Source organism: Pieris rapae, chromosome 9, assembly GCF_905147795.1.
Source record: "Pieris rapae chromosome 9, ilPieRapa1.1, whole genome shotgun sequence".
Classification (NCBI taxonomy): domain Eukaryota; kingdom Metazoa; phylum Arthropoda; class Insecta; order Lepidoptera; family Pieridae; genus Pieris; species Pieris rapae.
Window position 1 is genome coordinate 686,400 of NC_059517.1, and position 23,597 is coordinate 709,996.

At 31.9% G+C, this 23,597-nt stretch overlaps 2 protein-coding genes across 3 annotated transcripts in view; both read left to right on the forward strand.

The window, feature by feature from the left end:
* Window positions 1–2,657: 2,657 nt before the first annotated feature.
* Window positions 2,658–14,857, forward strand: LOC110992636. 2 transcript variants are annotated; one of them, XM_022258526.2, is made up of 3 exons: window positions 2,658–2,880; window positions 8,294–8,670; window positions 13,672–14,857. In XM_022258526.2, the coding sequence occupies exons 1-3, from the start codon at window positions 2,805–2,807 to the stop codon at window positions 14,113–14,115; spliced, it is 897 nt and encodes a 298-aa protein (XP_022114218.2). In that variant the 5' UTR covers window positions 2,658–2,804; the 3' UTR covers window positions 14,116–14,857. The 2 variants fall into 2 exon arrangements, with proteins under 2 accessions (XP_022114218.2, XP_022114219.2); XM_022258527.2 differs by lacking the exon at window positions 2,658–2,880 and adding an exon at window positions 6,450–6,606.
* Window positions 14,858–18,127: 3,270 nt separating this feature from the next.
* Window positions 18,128–23,597, forward strand: part of LOC110992607 — a 45,287-nt gene continuing 39,817 nt past the window's right edge. Inside the window, exon 1 of the mRNA XM_022258489.2 lies at window positions 18,128–18,298. Coding sequence (XP_022114181.2) covers window positions 18,217–18,298 — 82 coding nt within the window. The 5' untranslated portion in view covers window positions 18,128–18,216. The remainder of the gene's footprint in view (window positions 18,299–23,597) is intronic.

Below are 23,597 nucleotides of genomic sequence, written 5' to 3' on the forward strand. Positions count from 1 at the left end.
GTTTTGGACCTAAAACGCGTTACCTCACGTTTAATTATACTTATAATTAATACCTTAGCTTACTACGTTCTTGATACGTCAGAAAGCGACATCGTCCTCCGTTACTTCATCTGCCCACAGCTAGGTTAGCAGGACTAACCTTCTGAAAGGGGTACATATGATTCGGTTTATTAATTTAGTTAACACATAACGTATACATAGTTGTGTGAACTGGCAAAAGTTATATTGTTTGTGTGCCTATTAGTTATTTAATTTCTGGGATAGTTCTTTTTAGTTTTGTCTGTCAATTTTATTCATTTACTCTTTTTTTTTTTTTTTTTTTATTTATTCTCTATACTCTTGTCCATGTAGGGTCACCTGTTAGGGCAAGAGTTTTTATAAATAAATAAATAAAGATTTGCATATAAAAAGCCTTTAAAGCTGAGTAATTTACATGCTAAGTATAAAAATATTTAGACCCTATCTTATGGGAAGGGTTATTTTTTCTCGATTTTTGAGTGAAATTCTTAAAATAATATATTATTATGTACCGTAATTTTTTGTATTCATTATCTTACTTGACTTAAGTGAAATTTTAGTAAATTATAGTAGGAAAATGATAACTGTACAAATAAATACGTAATGTCGGATATGACTGCAATAGAATAGATGATTTGCATATACAATGACTGTGTGAACATTTCAGTCGGGGTTTTTTTGTGGGGAGTAAATCAGTTTCTCTGAAGCCTATCAAGGATATTTGAATAACTGTAAAATACCTGTATTACTCATTTAACTGAATCCCACTTTTTGTTAAATCATTGTATTACACTGTTGTGTAACGTGGTATAAGATTTAGAGATTCAACGAAAACAGTAAGAATTTAAAGAATGTTATAGAAACTTTTATATTACAGTTTTGGCTTCAGCGTGCTTTCATAATTTCATCCCCGGCTAATCCAATGGACTCTCTGTCTATGTGCGCGTTTAACATGCGCTCGAACTGCGAAAAGAACCATCGTGATGAAACATGCATGCATTAGACCCAAAAAGAAGACGGCGTGTATTATTAGGCCACTTTTTTTAAGAAACTATTATCTTTAAAAAAAATTGTTCTCATTAAAAAGTTAGTCCACGTCTTTCGTCATAAAACTTAAATTACATTCAAAACTCTCTGAGCTATTAAGATGTATGACATAGTTCAAATAATCATTCAGACAGAGTAGTTTTAGTGTGAGTTTTTTCCGATACAAAAAAAATTTAATGTTCGTTAGCTGACCTAAATTGTGTTACGGTGTAATAGGAGCCCTGTAATGGCATAATTGGCTCTTTTGTTTCTATTAATAAGGTATTGACGATACGTATTAATTATAACGTCGGTAATCGATTGGAAATACTGTAACTATGTCACTAAGTAGATTTTGTAACGTCACTGTTAAGGGTTTTCTGAACTATTAAATAAAATTACGATAACCCGAGGTCTTAACTTCAATTTTCACTGATTTTCTTTGTATACCCACTTTTATTTATAATATATTTTCAAAGGGGAGAACAATTTTATATCGTAAAATAAATTATTGTTAAAATTATTTTGTAAGGACCGAAATTCTTACGAGCGTAATAGTAAAACGTTTCTATACTACAAAAATATTCGTTAAATCTAATTCTACGTAGTGTACGTAATAGGTGAAGAGATCAGCGACCAATCAAGCAGGACTATTTTGGGATTTAAATCGAGAGGCGGAACGATCATGGAGGCGGGATGATAGAGTAAGCAACTCCCCCGCTGAAAATACAAATGGATTTAACCGCCCGCCAAATTTTTTAATTCTATTTTTTAAAATTCTCACCAACCAGTAACATTATAATGTCAGTTCCACAGATTCGATCTTTCTTGGCGTTTGCTTTTTTAAATTAAAAAATTCGAATGACTTTTTTCAAACAGTAGGTAATTATGTGTGAATGAGACAACCATATTGAAAAAAGATAGACTGCGAGATGTTAGATAATCTGTAATAGGTAATTGCGGAATACTTTATATACATTAACGAATCTGGAATATGTCTATATTTTAGTATTGTTTACATTTTTAAAATGTGGGTTATATCCGCATTCTATACAGATTTACGATCTGCAACCCTATCCGTTTGTAATAAAGATTAAATTTTAAGAAAACTAAAATTTTTGGCGCTAGGCCATGATGCATCTATAAAGCACTACAGTAAAATATTTCAAGGATTTTATTAAATATAAACAAAGACTATGCATTTTAAAAAAATAACTTTTTTATTATTAACATTCGATTCGACATAATTAAAGAACTTTATTTTCTCATTACAAAACAGAAATATTTTATTTACATGAGAAACTTAATATTAATATGTATATATTATATAATATAATCCTATTTATATCCAAATATAGCAATCTCCTAGTTATAATTTTCGCACACCTCTCCAGGATCCGGCTCGGGACCACATGCTTATATTTATTTGAACAGCGTCTTGCGTAATAGCATGTGCCCGTTTACGTTTAGATCGCGCGCGACGTCTTATCTGTGACGTAATTGCGGGCCCTCTGCAAACAATCCGTTTTTTGCACCCTTTATCACAGGAGCGCCGGCGAACTACATAAAAGCCGTGGAAATCCGTTCAGGACATACATTACACGTAACGCGGCGAACTGAGCGTAACCGCACCAAGCCTGACCCGAAACGTTCGATTTTTAAAATCCTTAGATTTCGGTTATTTTAGTGTTATGTGCCAGTGACATTAGACTGATATTAATCTGTGTACCAAAGAATATTTATTAGCTGTGATATAATTTATGACATCAAAGATGATAGATAATTGTGCATTGTGCAGTGGATGTTCGAGGGCGCCAAGGATGAAAATTAATTATTGTAAGTTTCATTTAATTATGTTGCAATGTTCAATAAATATAAATTTCAATCGAAATTAATTTTTATTGAACATTGAAGCAATCGTATTGAATTATTATACTCCTCTTTAACATTATCGGTTTACCTTGCTTTTGATTGTTTTATTTAGAGGAAAATGTATATCGGATATACCTTTATCCTGAATATTATAATCGATTAATAAATAGAATAATTTATACTATACTAAACTATACACATATTACTTTAAGCAATAAAATTGGATTCCGATAATATCACTAAAATCCGTTTAATTTTTAACACAAATGTCTCACGTTTTTTTCTTGTTATAACATAAATATTACAATAACTAAACACGTTACTATACTCTGTGCACAAAGCCATAAACTTGCACAGAATACAATCATAAAGTTAACGTTTACTTATACTATTGTAATTTTTTTGACACTCCCCTACTCTGTGGCATTAACAGCTAACTGATGGAGCTTTAGAACACAGCGAAGAGCTCAAAAGTCAAGTTTAATTTATATTGCGGCCGAAACACCATTTAGTTGCGCCGGCGCGGAAGCTGCATTTGCTTTACGGTAAACTTAAATTACTGAAACTATGGTTTGTTTTGAACAATACACAGTAAAGTTAACCTTATTAATCTTTGTTTTACCGCGATTTTCAAAAAGTATTGAAAATTATTGATGAGTAATATTAGAGACATGACACCGCTCTTGTAGGCTTTCAGACGATTTCCACAATGACGTGGTGTTCGGGAAAATTTGGGAAATCCATGACTCATCACTCAGACATTGTTAACATTTTCGTTACAGTTCAATGCATTGTTACCGTACAAATATTACGCGCTTTAAACACAGACTTAAAATTTTACCTTAAGCCAAAGGCTCTCATAGGATTCTGCAAGCATACTTAAGGGTACCAATAATGGTAAAATATATTTTTCAAACAACAATATTTGCCACAACGGGTCTTTTGTGGTGGGTTGTGAAAATGCGTGAAAACCGACCACAGATGAAGAGCACATTCTCTTTCTTTCTTAAAACCTCTTTACCAAGTTGTACACAATATAGGTATACCCGTTCGTTCCCATAATTACCTCATAATTCCTATGTAACTATAAAAAAATTAGTGTCCCCAGTCGTCAGTATTCAATCTTCATCCATCGCCAATCAAAAGATTCCTCCATTCGACAATTAACCATTATTACTTTCAACAGATAACATTTTATATTCACGTCACAAGACACCGTAAAAACCTGACGATTCGTTTGAGTAAACGTTGAACACAATCGCCGACCGGAAAGCCTCTACTTAAGCTAATTACAAACTTATTTTCACATAAAAACTCCTAATTGACGAAAGCTGTGTCATCATGTCACGAGATGGAATGGTGGGAATCTCCTGTACCATAAAACCCTTGTTACCATGTTATATTAATTAAAATTTGTATAAACAAATTATGTAGCTAGAACATTTCTAAAAATTATCGTCGTAAAAGTTCTTAGGATGACTAAAGCAGCCTACATCGCATAAACCTCATACGTATCACAGATTATCTACGAAAATGAGGCTTTTATATAACTGTCAAAAGTTCTAATTTCAAAATTACCTCCAATAGTCATTGGTGAAATATCTTAACGGTGTATGTTCCGATGTGTTCTTATGCAAATTGTTATATACAAGGTTTAAAATCAGAACTTTCCAAATTCCATTTGCAAAACCAACCTAGGAGTTCAGGACTCTCATTCGAATTCTTCGCAGATTAAATACGACTAATCTAAAGGATTGTTAAGGTACAAATTAATAGTAAAGTCTTTTAGTATTAAATGTAAAAATAGAAGCATTTAATATGTATTTCTTTTTTGACGTTCATAATTTTGATTTGATTTTTATTAGCATTTAAGCTTACCATAATGGTGATGTATTTAATATTTAGAATAGATAGTAACATTTTGTATAGATATGGCATTATATATGATGTGTGAAACTTTAATAAATAAACTGCATTCCGCCTAATATCTAAAGTCAATCCCAAAACATACATGTCTCCTTGTTAACCAGACAACAACGTGTCAATGTAAATAAACCGGGAACCACGAATAAATGTAACCAGTACAGCAAATAATAATTTTGCATTTGTATCTTTTATGAGCACTGATCGCTGTCGCGGTAGACCTATCTTTTACTTTTTAGTTTGTTCACGTTTGGTCTTTGCCTTTTTTCAACGTGTTTGCTCGGTCAGACTCGGATAAAAAGACGAATGTTATTGTATACCTTTGACCAAATATTTGTTTTATAATTTTAAGTTAACATTCCTTACTAAATAATTTGAGGATGCGGCTGAATAATAAACTAAAATTTTCAATATTATATACATGTATATCGAGTACAAAAATAAATTTAAATTAAATGTCTGGAAGAAATCGCTTGTAAGCGATAAGGCCGCCAGTTGCTTTTCATTAAATTATGTTTAATATTTCTTTTTCCTTTTATGTAATGCAACGAAGTGTTAATAAATAAATAAATAAATTCAAATTCAAAAATCATTTATTAATGTAGGTAACATAATGTACACTTAAAAACGTCAAAAAAAGAAATATACACTAAATGCTTCCAATTTTATATTTACTGCCAGTTCTTAAATCAAGGGCGTAGAACGGAAGAGAAGTGGCAATAAACCCTCCGCCCCTTCTTTTTCATCGCCAAGTTTTTTCTTTTACACAAACCTTTATAATATAGGAAAAGCAAAAATCTTTAAAAAAAATCCTGACATGGTAGAAATAACCTTGTTAAAATAATTGAAATCATTAATTATTTCAACAAAGTAGAATGAGAACTATACATATATTCCAATATCATAATGAAAACTCGAATGTTATAATTTTATTAATATTTTTTGTTCCATATTTAAATTATTTATCAAATCTTATGATGTAACTTGACAGGCGGTGTAACAGGTGAATTTTTTATTTGAATAATTAAAACTGTCGCTTGCTCTGTGTAACCAATAAAAAGTTTAGACTCATCGATGAATCAGCAAAGTGGTCTAATAATTGCACAATTTAAGAAATCATAGATTTTCATATTCATTCAATGAAATTTAAACAATACTTATTTTGACTGACACCTTCTTTTGTTTTACGTAAAATTATTGAATTAAATAAATAATACTCTCAATATCATAAAAATATATTATAACGAATAATAAAACTGAAGATACTAAGTAAGTTATAGTTAACGATTCACAAAACTATCTACACATTTCACGTGGATACATTATCATTGCTAATCGAACAAAACATTATTTTATTAAATGTAGTGTAAACAAAACACTTTCTCTAGTTTGAAATACTACTTTAACGAATAGTGAGTAATAGACATGACGTAACATGTGATTCAACAAATTAGAGTTATGAAATCGTCGAAAAATTTGAATTTCCGTGGGCGGCAAATGACACCGACCCAAAGGAAGGCTTAGGGTCGGAGTTCGTAAGGGTTTTCGCATAGTCCGTCTATTTCATGTACGGTCCCGCATTTCGGTGCTCATTCAACGAGCGACGATTGCCCGTGCGCCGGCCTCGCACGCTCCGCGGTTACCTCGTATTGAAATGGTCCTGATAGACCCTTGTGACTAAGTGAATTGTGATTTCGCGTTTGCATGAATATGGACTTGGCTAAGGGATCTCCATCAATGCGTTGTTCATGGATGTCTTTTTAACTGGTGTGTTTTGTGTTTTAATTTTTGGTGACATTTGTGGGTAGAAAGGGTAGTTAGTGTTTCGTTAAGTTGCGTAAAAAACGTTGTTTTCTTTTGCTGAAGATTTAGATTTGTAAACCGTAAATTATTATTAAAAATATTTGTAACATAAATAATTCTAATTAGATCGCCACTCGAATGCGTTATGAAATCTCAATAACAAGGAGTACGTGTTAAGCGATTGTTATTGTAAAGACAGATGTATTGAATTAATTAATTTGGAAGTTGACAATACAAATTAAGAAAGAGTGCGGCTAAGCTGAGCCAGCGATTCGTGTGGGAATGTTCAACAAACGTCGGCGTTTCAAAGTAATTCCTTTGAAAGTGTCGATGACAATCGATTAGGTATATGTAAATATTGTGTTTATTGCAATTAAAAATCCGTTGTTTACGTTGGCTCTAATTGCACTGACAATTTGTAACAAAATCATAGTCCGGCTGACGATAAACAAATGGGAAATCCCCAGGTATAGCGTCATAGTCGCAGTACCTTAGTTTTCGTGGTAAAACATTGTTTGATCACAATTAATAGAGATAACGATCGGTCACAGAGTAAAAAAGTTGTTAGTAAAATTCACGCCGTATCGCAGTACGACATCGAATCACACCTCCCGTTTTTTTATCTACGTAAGGCTGTTTACTTAACATACATCAGATTGTCAACGACTCGAATTGACCTAATGATTCACTGACCATAAACCTCCGCTTATCCTCGTTTGACGTAACTATTGTAATAGGTACAGCGCCAGTTCCTCCATCATGTTTCACTTAATTATAACATTTTACAATTTAATCGCGATTCTAGTTACTAGACAGACGTAATGTTACATATAAGTAATTATTTAACGGAGAATTTTATTCGGAATTTACCGCAAATATTGTTTGAAGACACATTTATGTTTACAATTCAGAATAAATAGTCTTCTATTTAATAATGTAAATGTGCACAGCGCTTGCGTTCAACACATCAAAGGCTAACTTTCTACGTTTTAGCACATTGGACAAAGCCTATATCTCTTAAAAAGTTCGAAAACGTCGCTTTTAGAATTACGAGTCAGAGTACGAACATAAAATATGTTTTATGAGGCGGCGCAAAACATCAAAACCTCCAATAACAGTCGGACGATAAATCGAAAGAATAGTACTCGCCATATTTGTGCAGTATGGGCCCGTGTCCTATTTGAAAATTAAAAAAACTCGTTCATCAGACATGAAAAAATCACGTGCGTGCGAGAGGTAATAGCCGGTGAGAAAGTCGCTCGGAGATGAAGATTATACCTACGCTTTGTGCACATGGTAATAAGAGACGGAGATGCGCTTACTCAAATCACGGAGCTTATTATTTTTTATGTGACTCCCGTACGCTATGGGAACATGCCGGCACAAGTTTTACGCAGATTGATCTATTTCTAAGATGAACGTGTTATGACAATTTCGACTTCAGAGTTAATCGCATTCAATTCAAATACAAACTTAAAATCTGGTTCTAAATAATGTTCATACTTCAATCTAATATGTAGACATACAATTTTACTATGTATTTAAGATAAGCCACAGTTGTTGCTCGTAATTGATTAACCGTTCGATTTTGTTTTAAAATTCAAAAATGGAATCGATAGCCATAATAACATAACGTCATTTCCTTTTTCAGGTTTTCCCAAAAGGCTATTGGTGGCTGTATCCATAATAGTAATAATAGCCATGTGTCTAACATCGGCCGAAGCGCGTTCAGTGGAACACAGGCGGCGGCATCAGAAACGGCAGCCAGACATGGCACAACTTACCAAAGAGACGCTGAAAAGACCAAAAAATCCCACAGTAGACAGTTATAAGAACGCAACGAGGAAAATTAAACACAAACTAAGAAATACGAAGAGGTTTTTCGACCAGGACAGGAAGTTGCTGAACGAAACGCGGGACTACAGGGATGGAATGCCCAGTTGGCTGCCAACAGTCAATTTTGTGGACATCCACTTCCATGACTACAGGATGACAAGGAAACCGGGGAGTTCGATTACAGAAAGAAAGGTAATATTTTTTATTCAGTTTAAGATGAAATTACGTTTAGGAATCGATAGTTAAGTGTTTTTCTTAGTTACCTTACATGATAGTTTTAATAGAGTTACATACATAGAATATACATAGAATATACATACAGTGGTAATAATTCGTAGCAAAAAAATATGTTTAAAACCGCAACAAATATATTTAATCTACGAGTGACCGAGATATGCTAAATTAATGGGTATCAATTTTAAATCACAGCTTATGATTAGTTTGAGAGCATATTTGATGAGCCAAAGCACTGACAGTGTAATTACCATCGCCGACGATTCCGCGTCTGATGGGATGAACCAGAACACCCTCTTTTTGTTTTCTCACTGTTTTTACAACATTTTTAATTTATTTTCGCCTTATTTGAGACAATGAATCCTTTGAGGCTGTACCGTTGCAACTTAAATGAGGTTTCGCCGGACCAAATTACATGTGGCGGCCTTTGTGCCACGTTTATTTACTTCACATTGTACTTAAGAGCAATAACGATAAGAAAACCCTTAATCTTTAACGCCGCGCTTGATTTAAATTTTTTTTCGAATCAAATATTGTAATTTTAATAACGGCTAGCATTTGTCTAATTAATTTATGTATATGTATATATTACTAATTGATTTTTCTTACGTGTTACATTTATATAAGAGGAATGGTGTACATTAAATAAAACCATAAGTCAATAATTACTTTTTAATAAATAGTCTTTGCACAGACACAAATTAAAAATGATATTTAACTTAAGAAAGTATCCAACAACTACTACAGTATATAAGGGGAAGACAATCTATTCTTGTGTTTATTTTCACTTCACTATATCACTTAATACTAACGTACACTAACACTAATTCGAATAGCTTCGTCCATTTCAATCTAGTAAGAAGATTTTAAATCAATAACGCCTAATGACCGCAAATAAATCTTGGATTGTTGAAATACAATAATAAGCGAGGGAAAAAGTTCATGTTAGGCTGGTGGCGCGAGAATGTGAAGCTTCCAGCTTGGGGTCTAAGTAGCCAGTAAAGTGTTTCGAAGAAATTTGCATAGATGGATCCTGCACGCGATCTGTAAATGCCAACAACTTATTTAAACTTAAGTTTCGCTCATTACAATGTAACTTATTTTTCTCCTTAGTGCTGAGTCTGTAAGCTTTGTAATTTAAGTGATAAGTCATCTTAAAAGAATTGGCCGTATTGCCTCTGTAAACACAACATCCGTCAATAAAAACTCTAAACGATAAAATCAACAGCTTTATTTGCAAATGGATTTGATAATTAAAAGCTCAACTTAAGCTTTGCTTTGTTTATATTCGACCCGTATCACCTCAACGTACGTCGTTCCACAACTGAGCATTTTTAAGCCAGTTTTTGCCACCACTGTTGAACCAGACGACTTAGGGTCCTTCAAGAAAAAAGCATACCAATGTTTAATAGGCCGGCAACGGACTTGCGCTCTGACATTAAGAGTCCATGGGCGGTATCACTTAACATCAGGTTAGCTTAAGCACAAAGCTTACAATGATTTATATAATACAGAGGTTTGCTTTACTTTTATAATCGATAAAATTGATACATTTATTCCAAGTACCATAGTACTGTTTTTTTAATATTCATGATTCCACCTCCGCCTTAAATATCCATTGTAACGGATCTTTCAAAGCTTTTTTATTTACCGAACACACATCTGGACTGCGACTTTCTATTAGGTATGCATAATAGACATTGGACACCCACTAATTGGTACACAAAAGTTAAGTTAGACAATACTGCAGTGTCGAATGTCCTTGTAAACAAAAAGCCTTGCCCAGTACGGTCATAAATAATCTTCTAACACACAAGTGTTGAGTCTTATATGTGACTGAATTAATTCTTGTGTATATTTCGACAGTCCGTCAATGCGTGACCACTTAAGAAAATTAAATATTTAACTTTGGGCAAAGGAAAGCGTTATTCAAGTGCGTTCGTTAACTTATTAACGATTTGAAAATTAAACACTTAGGCGGAGGGCCATCTAATGAATATTTAAGAATGCACACAAACTTGACAATAATTAGGAGGAATATTTTACTTTTATTATATAAGAATCGGGTCATTAAATAATAAGATATTTGTTTCAGCTACGCTAGCAACCATTATCGTTACAATTGAGTCAATTTACTTTTTTTTTCTTTTTTTATTAACAACACAACTTAAAATCATAATTAATATTATACCTTACTATCTATTAGTGAAAACAGTACGAAAATTCGCTAGGTTTTTTATGGGTATTCATAAGTTCATAAAGATTGACGAACTTGGCCGTCTTAATTTTAATAAATGTAAGTATAAAGATTGCTTTAAGTCTCCCTGCGAAACTAAGCTACGTCATACATATTGTCTATGTACTGAGGGTTAAGTAATCGCGTCGTAAATAAGGATTATGTATTTCAGCAATGTAAAGGGCAGACATTCCTCTAACACGGCTTTCGCGTCGACGCAGAATGTTTGTACAGTATTTACGATTTAACAAAACAACATGAAATGTTAAAAACACATTATTTGTCCAAGTGAGACTAATGTGGACTTATGATTCCGGCGCGACGCGTTTGTCTTCGACACGTTCCTCGGTTTAAGTTCAACTTAAGCGAAATACGGCGCATTGTCGGGCCAGTTTTATCCTAAGTATTTGCTGAAGTCTCGACGCTTTTATTAGTACTCGACAATTTCTCCCTTCACAATGCTCTCATCTCAATGGTTTTATGAAGCGTAAAATAATCATCATCCCTATTATGGTTTTAAGGATTGTTAGACTTTAATGAATTGTTAAAAGCTAAAAGGTTAAACCCAGTTTTTAAATATTTAAACAGTACTTATGATAAAAATTCTTTATAGTAAGGTTAGTTTTAAATTTCTTATAAGACTTAAGTTAGATAAATTTTAAAATAAAGCTAAAATATCGCTAATATTATTACTAGCTTTAATTAATACATTCACTCCTAACTGATCCTGATCACACTTGGCAATATGATTCAGAATTCACGTCCTGAACCACAAGTGGCGCTTCGTCTAGTCTGAGTCCCCGTTCCGGGAACGATGAATGAGATGATTTCATTCATTCACCGACTATTTTCCTGAAACAGTTACTCACTGTTATGACCACTGTTTCAGACTGTGACATAATTAATTCGTTAATATTTCCGTTCGGAATTCCATTGTAATTACTAATTGTAGCCATTTGCTATTTCACGGTAAATTTGGATTTTATTAACACTAATATAATAATAATTTGTGATCTTAGGCACAAAAATGTTATTATTAGAATTAGAATTTTTATTAACACTTTTAATAGTGTTAATAAAAATACTTTTATCTGCGTATAAATCGAATAAAAAATAAAATAAAAATTTGTGATCTTATGCACAAAAGTATTATTATTAATATATGTATTAATAGTATTCAGTCATGCTTTAAAAAAATAATGACGTTACTTGACTTCTTTCGATATCCGTAGTCTTCCTTGAAAAGCTAAATATAGAAAGTATTTTTTTTAATTCAGTTCCTATTTAAATCATCAAAACTATCAGACTGAACACTTTTTAGTTTTTGTTTTTTTTTATCAAACATCACACATGTTTAACGGATAACCAAATATGAAAAAAGTTTTATTAATATACACGTGTTAAAATGACATACTTGTAAAAATTGTACATTGTTAGTGGCAGGGAAATATAGAATATAAAAACGCTAATCTTGCAAACTTACAAAAACATAATACAATTGTAACCGGTTGTTCCTGTCTACCGACTTCTGTGGACATCTATCATAGCTGTTACGGTCTACTCTGTTATTGTACTAGGTCTAGGTCTGATTTATATACATTTATTAGATTGCGTAGTAAATATATAAATTAGATTGTGATTAAAAATTGATTTGAACTTCAAGTCGAGGCAATCTAAAAATGTTTAAAGTCGCATGGCCGAATTCAAAATATGAGAGAAGTTCAACCTACCTTCAGATCACAAATGTTGAAATAACTTTTGCTAATAATTTTCAAAATAATTTTGATATCGTCAGATAAATAATATTCAACTTTCGTCCTATTACAGTATAGTACATTAAATATCGATTGAGACATGAATAAATCCATTTGAAATCGTGATGATGTAAATACAGATAAAACAATAATTATTAATTGTTGAATGTCCTTCCTAATCCATAGACGATTAACCTTATGTCATATCTCGATATACCGTGTTGCCAGTTATTAATAATAACTTAAATAACAACCTAGAAACACCATTTTGACCCTTCACAACCGAGTACTTTTATACTATTAAAATAATTGTAATAATACTAAAGGAGATAAAGTTTTAAGATTTGTTAAATTTCTATTAAAACTCTTTACTGATCGCAAATAATATAGCATCGCTGTCGAAGATTTTTGCTAACAAAAGCCATTTATACAACGTTTGAGACTGAATGCATTCCAATAGTTACACGGATCAAGACACTGGATCACGAGGCCTCGACACCAATTAGCTGCATCGTTAAATATTCACGATAAAGGGCTTTATACGCATACATTGTCAATGTATCATAACTTAATTATTTACTAGAGAATCATTCCGAGGCAAGCTTTACTCTGGTTCGAACAGAGACAGGCTACCTACTCCTGAATACATTAGAATTAACTTATTACAACTAAGATACATTTTTGCAACTCTTCCTCACTCCTGATATACTGCACTTTAATATATACGTGAAATTATATAATTATATTGTGACAAATTAAAGATATACTAATATTAATACACTGGCTCCGCCCGCGACCCAAAAAACTGTCTTGGCAATCGAAATTAGAATCTTCCAGCGCTATCTGTACTGTATTACCTCTCGCCAATTACGCGCTATACTTAAATCTTTATATTTTAACTCCTACAGAGCCTTAGTTTATCTATAAAAGCCTCAGTTCCTTATTAAATTTATTTCTCCTTTGTTACAGTTCACCTATCTGATGCCGAAGCTGTACAAGGCCCTACGCGAGTACGAATTACTCTTTAGAAGACTGCGCAACGTCCAAGTAAACTTATCCGACGACCCGTTCAACAACTACGTTGCATTACGGGAGAAGATTCTTGACAACACGATAAACAGACTTCGTAGCACAATGGCGGAAATAACCGAGAACATGGTGGCTGTGAAAATGCCAGAACCGTCGTTTGACAAGACCAAGATCCAACTCGAAACATTGGAGATGAAAGTTGACGCGACGCAATGTCTCAAGAACGACTATATTGCGTTTAGAGGTTACGGAAACTTACTGAATAACTGGTATTCGGAGTTCAGATGTCCGCTTAGTAAGAAGGACAAGAAGTGCACCGCATATCACGCAAAACTGCGAGAGAAGAAAGGGAACAAGCGATATAGGAACAGAATGGCGAATTGATTAGGTAGGTTGCTCTCTACGTTTATTGAGTCGCTCGAATTTCGTTGATTAAGTATTGGGTACTCGCACTGTGATATTTAGTATTCTCTAGTTAGTGATTTTAATTTATTGACTAAGATAAGTATGTTAGTTCCTTTTCTATCTGTTTTGTCTGTCCTTATTTATTTTTCTGTGTGTATTTCACAAATATCTCAACTAGTATTACTAGACGGCTGCTAAGCCTTTTTAGAAAAGACTTTTAGATTCATGAATGTACAGCGCGAATTTGTTATTGTGTACGTCTGAAAATGACATGACAAAACATTCAACTATTTACGGCGTTTATGAATAAGATGTAGTAATAAGGTGCTTATTTATGTTAATTTAAATGTACTGTTAGTGAAATCAGCGACGTTTTAGTATCAACACTTGAGTAAATTATATTTGGAGGAAAGATTCGCGTTTCAGTTGCCTAAAATCCCAAAAAACGGCTGCACCGAATAACTTTTGCTAAGTGCCGGTGACTTTACCTACACACAAATATTGTTAATATTGTCATCCCGAATCTGTGTAAATGATTTGTAATTTTTACAATTTAATATGTTATACATGTGATGTTAAAATACATTTATATATCTTTATGTAATATTCTTTGATATCCGACTATGTTGATAGTATGTTTAAGTACCATTTGATCTACAAGATTGTAAATAATTACAATATAATTATATTTTTGTATTATTTATTGACGAAATAAACTAATTGATGCTGATATTTTGTAGTTTTTATTTATCGAATGTACGTCAAAATATTGAAAAGTAAATCCGTTTATCTCGTGTTAACACGATATATCTGGACTTTTTGATGGTTTAAATTTAAGGTTATGAGTTATATAATTTTCTTCATTGTTTGTAAATAAAAACCAAAGATGCAGAAAAATACCAATTATACAAAGCGTACGTAAATTCGAAATTCGAAAAAAATTTTTAAACAACATACAACCGACACAAAAATGCTTTAAAAAAATATTCAAGTTTTCATTGATTCCCTTTGTGCTTTCAAAATAACCAACCCAGGTTTTATTAGAAAAAGAAATTGATTATATGACATTGATTATGAGCCCGGTCATCCAAACAAATCAATGTGACCGTCACTTCGTGTATATAAATAAATAAATTATAGTTTAATACAAATAATTCAACAAGACCAAATCAAATCAGATTTATTTGACAACGATCATACAGATCACTTCACAAGCCACACTTAAACATACACAAAAATAACATGAAAAATAACTGCCTCTTAAGGGTTTAGTCATTTAAAATTATATTTTCAAGTCTCATTGGTTCATTTTGTCAAAGCGAATTTAGCGAAGTATAATATTAGTTCTATAAAATATTTTATTAATACTCACTTATATTTTTTATATTGTCTCGTACCTTTAATTAATAAAAAGGAATAGATTTTTCATGTGGAATTGCTATATGTACTATATTTACATTGGTGTTATTAAAGTATTGCATCAATGCAAGTGTGTTATAGTACCTACTGATTTCTTTTATTATAATATATAAATAAGTTAATGCAGCGATAAACATCTTATGAAAATTAACTACTTTATATCATTGACTACAATAGTGTATTTACCGATTTACCAATATTATACTTGTTCTCTATCCTATGTTCAAATCTACAAATTACTGAACCAATATGGATATAACCTGATACTGATTTAAATCTAATAATTATCATCAATATTAATTTTTATTTTTATATTTTTTTAGTTTAAATAAAATTATATTAGTCAAATAGATCATATTATACATATCAAACTATTTATTTATTATTATAACAAAATAAGCTACTAAGTATTCTACATTAAACTATTAAATACATTAAACAGTAACATTTTAAAATATTTACACTACTTCTGTATAGTAACTGACATGAAACAACGTCTGTTAATCTATCTATGCAGTTCATTTATTAAACTGATTACTTTCTTTCCAAAATTTGTTTAAAAGTTAAAGTAATTTTCACTACTTAGCCTCACTACTAACGCCATCTAGCCGTTGGCTATAAAAGTTTGAATGCTTGTCACCGTTAGCACCACGAAGCACGATGCATAAGGTAAATATTTTGATAAAAGTATCAAACTCGTACAACAGGTGGCGCTTTACACAATGACGCAATTCATTAATTATTACAGATTATAAATGGAACTTGAGTGTTGATAATTTTATTTATAAATGTATTCTGAATTTTAATTACTTGACGTTGAAGTAGCTAATTACCACGCCATCTTTTGATGCGTAGCCATATTAGGTAAGAATGGAAACTTTCTATAAATAACTATCGCAGCCAAAAGGTGTCGCTAATAATATTTTAAATAACATATTATGTTGTTCTAAACAGATTGCTTTACATCTTCTTTCCTGATTTCATCTTCAACTGAATTCCATGACTACTACAAATTATTGTACGCTTGTTTCTAAACGATATCATTGAGAAAACATTTCTTCTGCCTAATCTGTTATTCTATATTATAGTACGTGATAATATTATTAAGTAAGCTATAATATTGACTCCAAACTATGTAAGTTTCTCTACAAATATATATTTATAATCGTGGACTTTTTATTATATTTGAAACTGCCTGTACATTTAAAAGCTCTTTTCATTTACTTGCTTCTATACATTTTCCATGATTTCATTTTATTGTACTCCTGAAACAATGGTTTCCCCGGAGGTCGAAACTACTTCGAGTTTGATCCTCCTAGAGCTTTCCTTATTCGCAGTAGCCTACGCCTGATACTTTGCATTGGTGCGTGGCTAATGAATCTACCGTGGTCGGGTCGAATATTAATGAATCAATAAACCATGAAAATTAGGTTATTATTTTCTAAACATTTTCATACGCTCTATTAACGCCAAGGAAAACAATATTAAATAAGAATTCAGACTAAAAAGGCGTTATTTTCTTTTTTTATATTCAGTTGTAATCTTATATTTTAAGTAGTAGGTTGCGAATGTTTTGCTCAGCCTCGCAATTTTTGTATTACTTTTCCTTTATTTGAAATTAAAGACCGGAATAGTACTCGCGACTTACAAGTCAGCATGCGAGTGTTCATGGGTATCACTTATCATCAGATGAGGCTGCCCTGAAAAAAAAATTAATATCCCTATAAGCAATTAAGCCACCATGCACGTTTATTTTTTTCTTTTATTAAAATAAATGTAGGTTACGTAAAAAATCAATGCTTACAAGAATAAAACAATTAGCTTATAATAGGAAGAGATAACTACCCAGCAATCTCTTTTAAGCAACCCAAACTACAAAATATATTTTATTTTTTTACACCTTTTACAAAAACATACATAATGTAGGTATGGGCAAGGGGCGGTTCTATCGCTCATAAGCGATTCCTTTCAGTCATGGCGCCTTTCATACTAGGTGTATGAATCAATAAAAAAAAAACACCTACAGAGGGTAAAGTACAAGAAGTACATAAATAACTTGGAACATAATATAACATGTCACTAACTGGAACTGAAAAGTAAAGTAATAATAATATAAACAAAAATGTAAACGCTAATCCTAATGTTAATGAGTCATATTTAACATATTTCAGTAGCTTATTACAGGCAGAAATTATGTGATCAAAAAGAAGATTTAAAAAAATACTACTTGTACGAGAAAGATACTACAGGATTTGATACCAAGTGATAGAAAGCAACGTGTCCTGAGATTTTGTTTTTGTTTAGTTTTTTATAAAGAACTGGACAAATGATTGGCCACAATCCCACCTGATGATATGTGGACACGCCTGTCTAGAATTGCCTATTGAACTGACACACTTATGTTATTATTGCTTATGTGTACGAAAAAGTATTTTCTAAAAATATAACAATAAATTAACATTCAATAATAATAATTATATGCTACTGCGATGGCAAATTAAACAATTCGATCGCAATGAAACGTTATCTTTGCCGCCACCACGGTGCAATATTGCGTCTGTACTGATAGAAAGTCGGCGCTTGCTTACTCAACCCCCAGTTGTTGACAGGCCTCCGTTGCTGAACGTTGCTTGATGCAAATGTAAATAGTATAGTTACAAAATGAGTGTCAGTGTCAGGATTGTCTCCGCGTGTCTTCTTATTACGATAATCACGGCGATTCCGGTGCAGCAGGGTGAAAATGGTGCGTATTATTTTTAGACTTTTAATCCTTGGAAAACTGGTAAGAATCACGGGAAATTTACTTTTCTAAGAATTGAATTGTTCAGGAAATTTATTTATAATTTAAATGAATAAGGCCTCCTTTATCTGCATATGTAATATTTACTTCTTAATAAAATATTTTTTTAATATTTCTCGTTACAATTCAAACAAAAATTACACTACAATTACACAAAAAAATTGGCATGTTCTCATTGACTCCGCGAAATTAACGAAAAATATTTAAGCCTTTTTAATTAAATTATTTGTAATTTTTAGTTCAATATTTACAGCAGTTAATTATTAATCAATTAAACAAACGTTTAAAAGCTATACCTTGCCTCATCGCCCTTTAAACAGTACAAAATAATTACACAAAAATGTCGCAAGGGTTGAATTGGCAAGAACAATTAAGATCGTAATTTTCACGCGAGCGAAATCTGTCGTTGGCACCCGCCAATGACAATGACCTACTGTGCGGATTTAGTTCGATTACTTTAAGCGTTTAAGGAAATTCTTTGACAACAAAAATGTTAATTATTATTTACTATTTTACATCACTACATAATGTTAATAATTATCATATTTTTTATTATTATATTCATCGCAATATTAAAAAAAATAACTGTAAGCTTACACACATTACTGTATGTCGTATTTGTAAGCATTTTGTTACATCTATACAATTTAAATGATAGATGTTTGGAATTTAAAAATTGACCACTTTATGTATATACTAAGACGGATTAAAAGAAATATACAGAATACAAAATATTTTTCTTAAACCAATTTTATAAACATTTGTGACTGTGTTAGTCATTGCAGATTAAAAAGCTTTTTTGAACTACTAGCAACCATGTAAAAAATTCCGTGCAATTTTTGTGTTTATCGCGAACAGGCAACAGGCATAGAGATCGACCCGGCAGAGGACTGTTTTATATGTATATAAAAATTAGACAAGGACTTGTTATTAGATTATCGGCATCATACGTAGTGAACCTTCTTAGAAATCCGTTCTTTTGTTTACAAATTGCGTGCTTTATCACAACGATCCCTCAATATCGCTAGATATGAATAAAATACAGCAATATTTCTGGTGTAGCACAAGACGTCAGGCGAAAATAACAGACTAAGGTTCTGTTTCACAAAGTCCGGATAAGTTCCAAATAAGCTATTTATTACTCATTGGTAGGATAAACAGTATTTTTGCGTTTCACGGCTGTCAGATAGCGCTATTCGTCATAAAACGCGAAGTATCTTATTTGGAACTTTTATCTTTCGAATAATTTGCATAGCTATTTGGTACTTTATCCATACATTGTGAAACAGGCCCTAAGAATTGCGTTTTATGTACAATATCAAACTTCAAACAAACTTTTTCTTTTTCTCATACGAAATATTCTTTTTTCCATTTAACGACAAAATATGCCCAGTCCTTTAAGTATGGTTATATAGAGTGTTCACTGAATATTCTTACTTTTCGTTTACCTATTCTGTGGAATTAAACTAGCATCCGTGGATTCGTATAGCTGATTAATTATTTCAATTATTAAGAAAATAAATGTAATGTTCTAAATTCGTATGGTGAAGGAATCGTAACAAGCTTTCGTTTATAAGTAACAATAAACGTTATAATTTCACAAACCCGTTAAAAATTTAACAACTATACCGACCTAAAATGAACAATAAAACAATGTAGTTAACAAATTACGCATATTGAAGTTTTCACTATCCAAGGCTCCTCAATCCTAATGTTGCTTAATTGTCTAACCGGTAAGCAACAATGGAAGCCAAGGTAAATGCTCACTGCTCGATTTTTCAACAGCATTGTTTAAATTGTCGTTAAGAACGGAACCACTCACTTCGGAAGAGTTTCTTCATATTATGGTTCAAGAGCAAGTGTTAGAAATTATAAATGTACTGCCAACATTCCTCTTTTACCTTCTGATTATATCAAAGTAAAACAATATTTTTTCGTTGAGAATCGAACTTAGGTCCTCCGGGCTTCCCATCAATCCTATGTATCAACTGGATGTAATGGAAAAGTGTAGTGACAAAAAAATTGACTCAAGCAATATAATGTTAAAAGAAATATGTTTTATATGTATTATATTGTTCATATTGTTTATGTCTGCCAAATAATGACTCTAGAATGGCCTAAGCATTAGTTTATTAAATGTTCTACGGTACGGCTGAACATCTTTCAGGCCACTAGTTAAACGTTAAAAGGCTAGACTGTTAATGATGTGGCTACGACATATACATTATGGCATGTTAATATAAGTTTACAATTAGAACGGTATGAGTAATTAAACGTGTGACTCTATGTATAAAGTGGTTGTGTGTTACCACAGATATGCATAATTTTTTTTTTTCATATTAACTGCTCAATTAACAGATTCTCATACGTTATGTTAGATTCAGAGATAATGTCAAATCCTATTCTCAAACATCGGTGACGTTTGTCAGGTACATGTATTACTAACTATAAAAGAAAAATAATCAAAGAAGCAATTGCAATCTGAGACCCATAAAGAGTGGTAGCGCCACTGGTATAACATCGCAATTATGTTTTAAAATTACTTTAAAGAATTTCACAACTGTTGACGGCTGTTAACCGTTATAAAATATTGGGACCGCGTTAAATAAGCGATGAACCCTTTTATTTCCATACTTAATTTTGCACCGGACCATCACTTGTCATATAAAATTAATGGCCATCAATTTTCACATCGGAAGGCTGTAAAACTCGCGCGTTACTCACTATATGTTGACCCTAAATTCATTGTTATTAAAAATTACGTAAATGAAAGCTTTATGTATTGTCAGACCTTACATAAACAGTAATGGCTCTTCCGATATCCAAAAGATGAACGGTCTACATGTTTTTATTTATATATGTAATATTTTATAATTTATACAGCTGATTTTATCGAACGTCGTGGTAGAATACGAAATTCCACCTGTATCACCTCTTCGTCCATTGTTACACAACTGAGCGGTTTTGAAGGCAATCTGTAGTGCACCACCACTATGTGGAACCAGCTGCCCACTGAAGTATTACCGAACCAATTCCACTTAGGAACAAAGAAAAGAGAGTATGAATTCTTAAAAAGTAAGCTCTTTTCTTAGTCTCTCTTCCGGCACCGCATTCGCGAGCCCTATTGCATTGAGAGTGTCCATGGGTGGCATATTTATTTATTTATTTATTTATTCATAAGAAGATTCACAGCACAATACAAAAATAGATGAATATATACATAACAACATGGGCCAATTATAAATCTTCACAAATAGTTGAATTTGAATGAATATATATAACAAGAAGGTACCTAGACATTTCAAAAAATTTTAGTGTTAAACAAAACAATAACAATAAACAGAAAAACAGAATTTAATTTGTTGACAATGAAAATGAAGTCAATACACTTCATTCATCCTGGTTAAAATAATTTTGTACCAGAGCTCTCCTTGCTGCCTCCACACTCCAAGCGAACATGTCAATGTCCACCGTTGAGTTATTGAATTTGTTTGCTGCCCTAACCATAAAGTTCCTCCCTCTATAATTTGTGTTTACTCTCATATAAGTTGCAGTTCCTGCCGGTTTGCCCCATGTTCAATAAAACAAAATACTAAAGATACATATTATGTTGTTTTAGTTTGAGTTAGAAGACTTTATTATTTCTGACTTAAAGTCAGGAAAACCAATGATCTCTATAGAAAATTTGCTCCCCCCTGAATGCCTTGATTACTTACTGCATAAACACAATTTTATCGTCGTAATAATTAAGCCTCATGTATTCCCTGAAACAATACTATTTACCAAGGAGACTATTGCTTTCTAAGGGGTTCTATTATTGGATACACTTCTATAAGATATAAAAACAAATCCTGGTTTGATATAGTTTTTAAATCCATAACGTTTATGCTGCAATCTTGGCGTCACATCATACAAAACTCGACATTTAATTCGGTATCCAACTGTCGAAGTGCTATTTGGGCAGCGCGATGCAGATTCTGCATAGCTAAAGTGCTCCTTCATCATTTTATCCAAAAAATATACTAAAATAATATATGATACCAGCGTTTAAGCTCGAGCAACCTAATCATACATGTTAAACAATAAAAAATACAAATGATAAACACCTACTTCGGCATTTTTGAAATCGGTTACGAATGCCGTGACGTAATTTCTGACTAGGCATTTAAATAAATATTAAAATGTTAAAATTGAGATTAAATGGCACTAAACAATCTATATCGTCAAAATTTTAAATTTTTGACTAATTATCCGTGTATTACATTATATAATAATTAACTGATGTATCGTATATACGAAACATTTTTTTTCACCGAGAATAGATCCCTAAACCTAGCTTTTCGACATATATTACTTAAAACTATGATAAATTATTTCATTGTATGTCATAACCGTGACCGCCTAACAGGTGAACTCGGCAAAGATAAAGCACGTCTTTCCTATCACCTTTCTTTGTCAACATATTTATTCGCCGCAATAATTCAGAGAAAGCAATGCAATTATCGCGGTTATGCAATGATTATATAAAATATGTTTATAGCTTATCAGAATTGCTATTTATTTTATTGAAATTGCGCAATTACTTTAAAACATTTTATTAGTACTTCCAAAATTTAAATGCATGATTCTTATCTTAACTATACTACGGACGTATATCGTGAGTACAAAATATGTTTCTATGTATTTATAACTTTCGTAAACTACATAGTAATAGTAATATTAAAAGGTGTGTTCGTCGGTCAACGAACAAGTATCGTAACACCGCGAGAAATACCGCCAGCGTTAAAATTACACATGTACTAATTTCTTTTTTCTAATTTTCTTTTTATTCAATTAAATAATATAAATTAGTTTGTTTATTGTTTTCTTTGTTGTTGTGTATTTAAAAAAAAGAGTGGTGGAGAGTTGATTTTTGTTCCCGATCTACGACTTTAAATTGAGAACTGGCAGTAAATGTAAAATTAAAAGCATTTAATATGTATTTCTCTATTGACATTCATAAGTGTACATTGACTAAGGAATAAATGATTTTGAATTTGAATCATTTACCTAAATTATATTTGTCATTCATCTAATTATTAAGTACTTACTTAATTTTTTATTTTCGTAAAAAGTTGCAAACATTTTTTTTTGCTGTAAATCTAAAGAAATTAAATTAAAATCGTTTAGTTGAGGTAACTATATTATAAAACTACGTCGTTTGCATAAATTAAGGTCAATACTGCAATTATTGTAGTCAGGT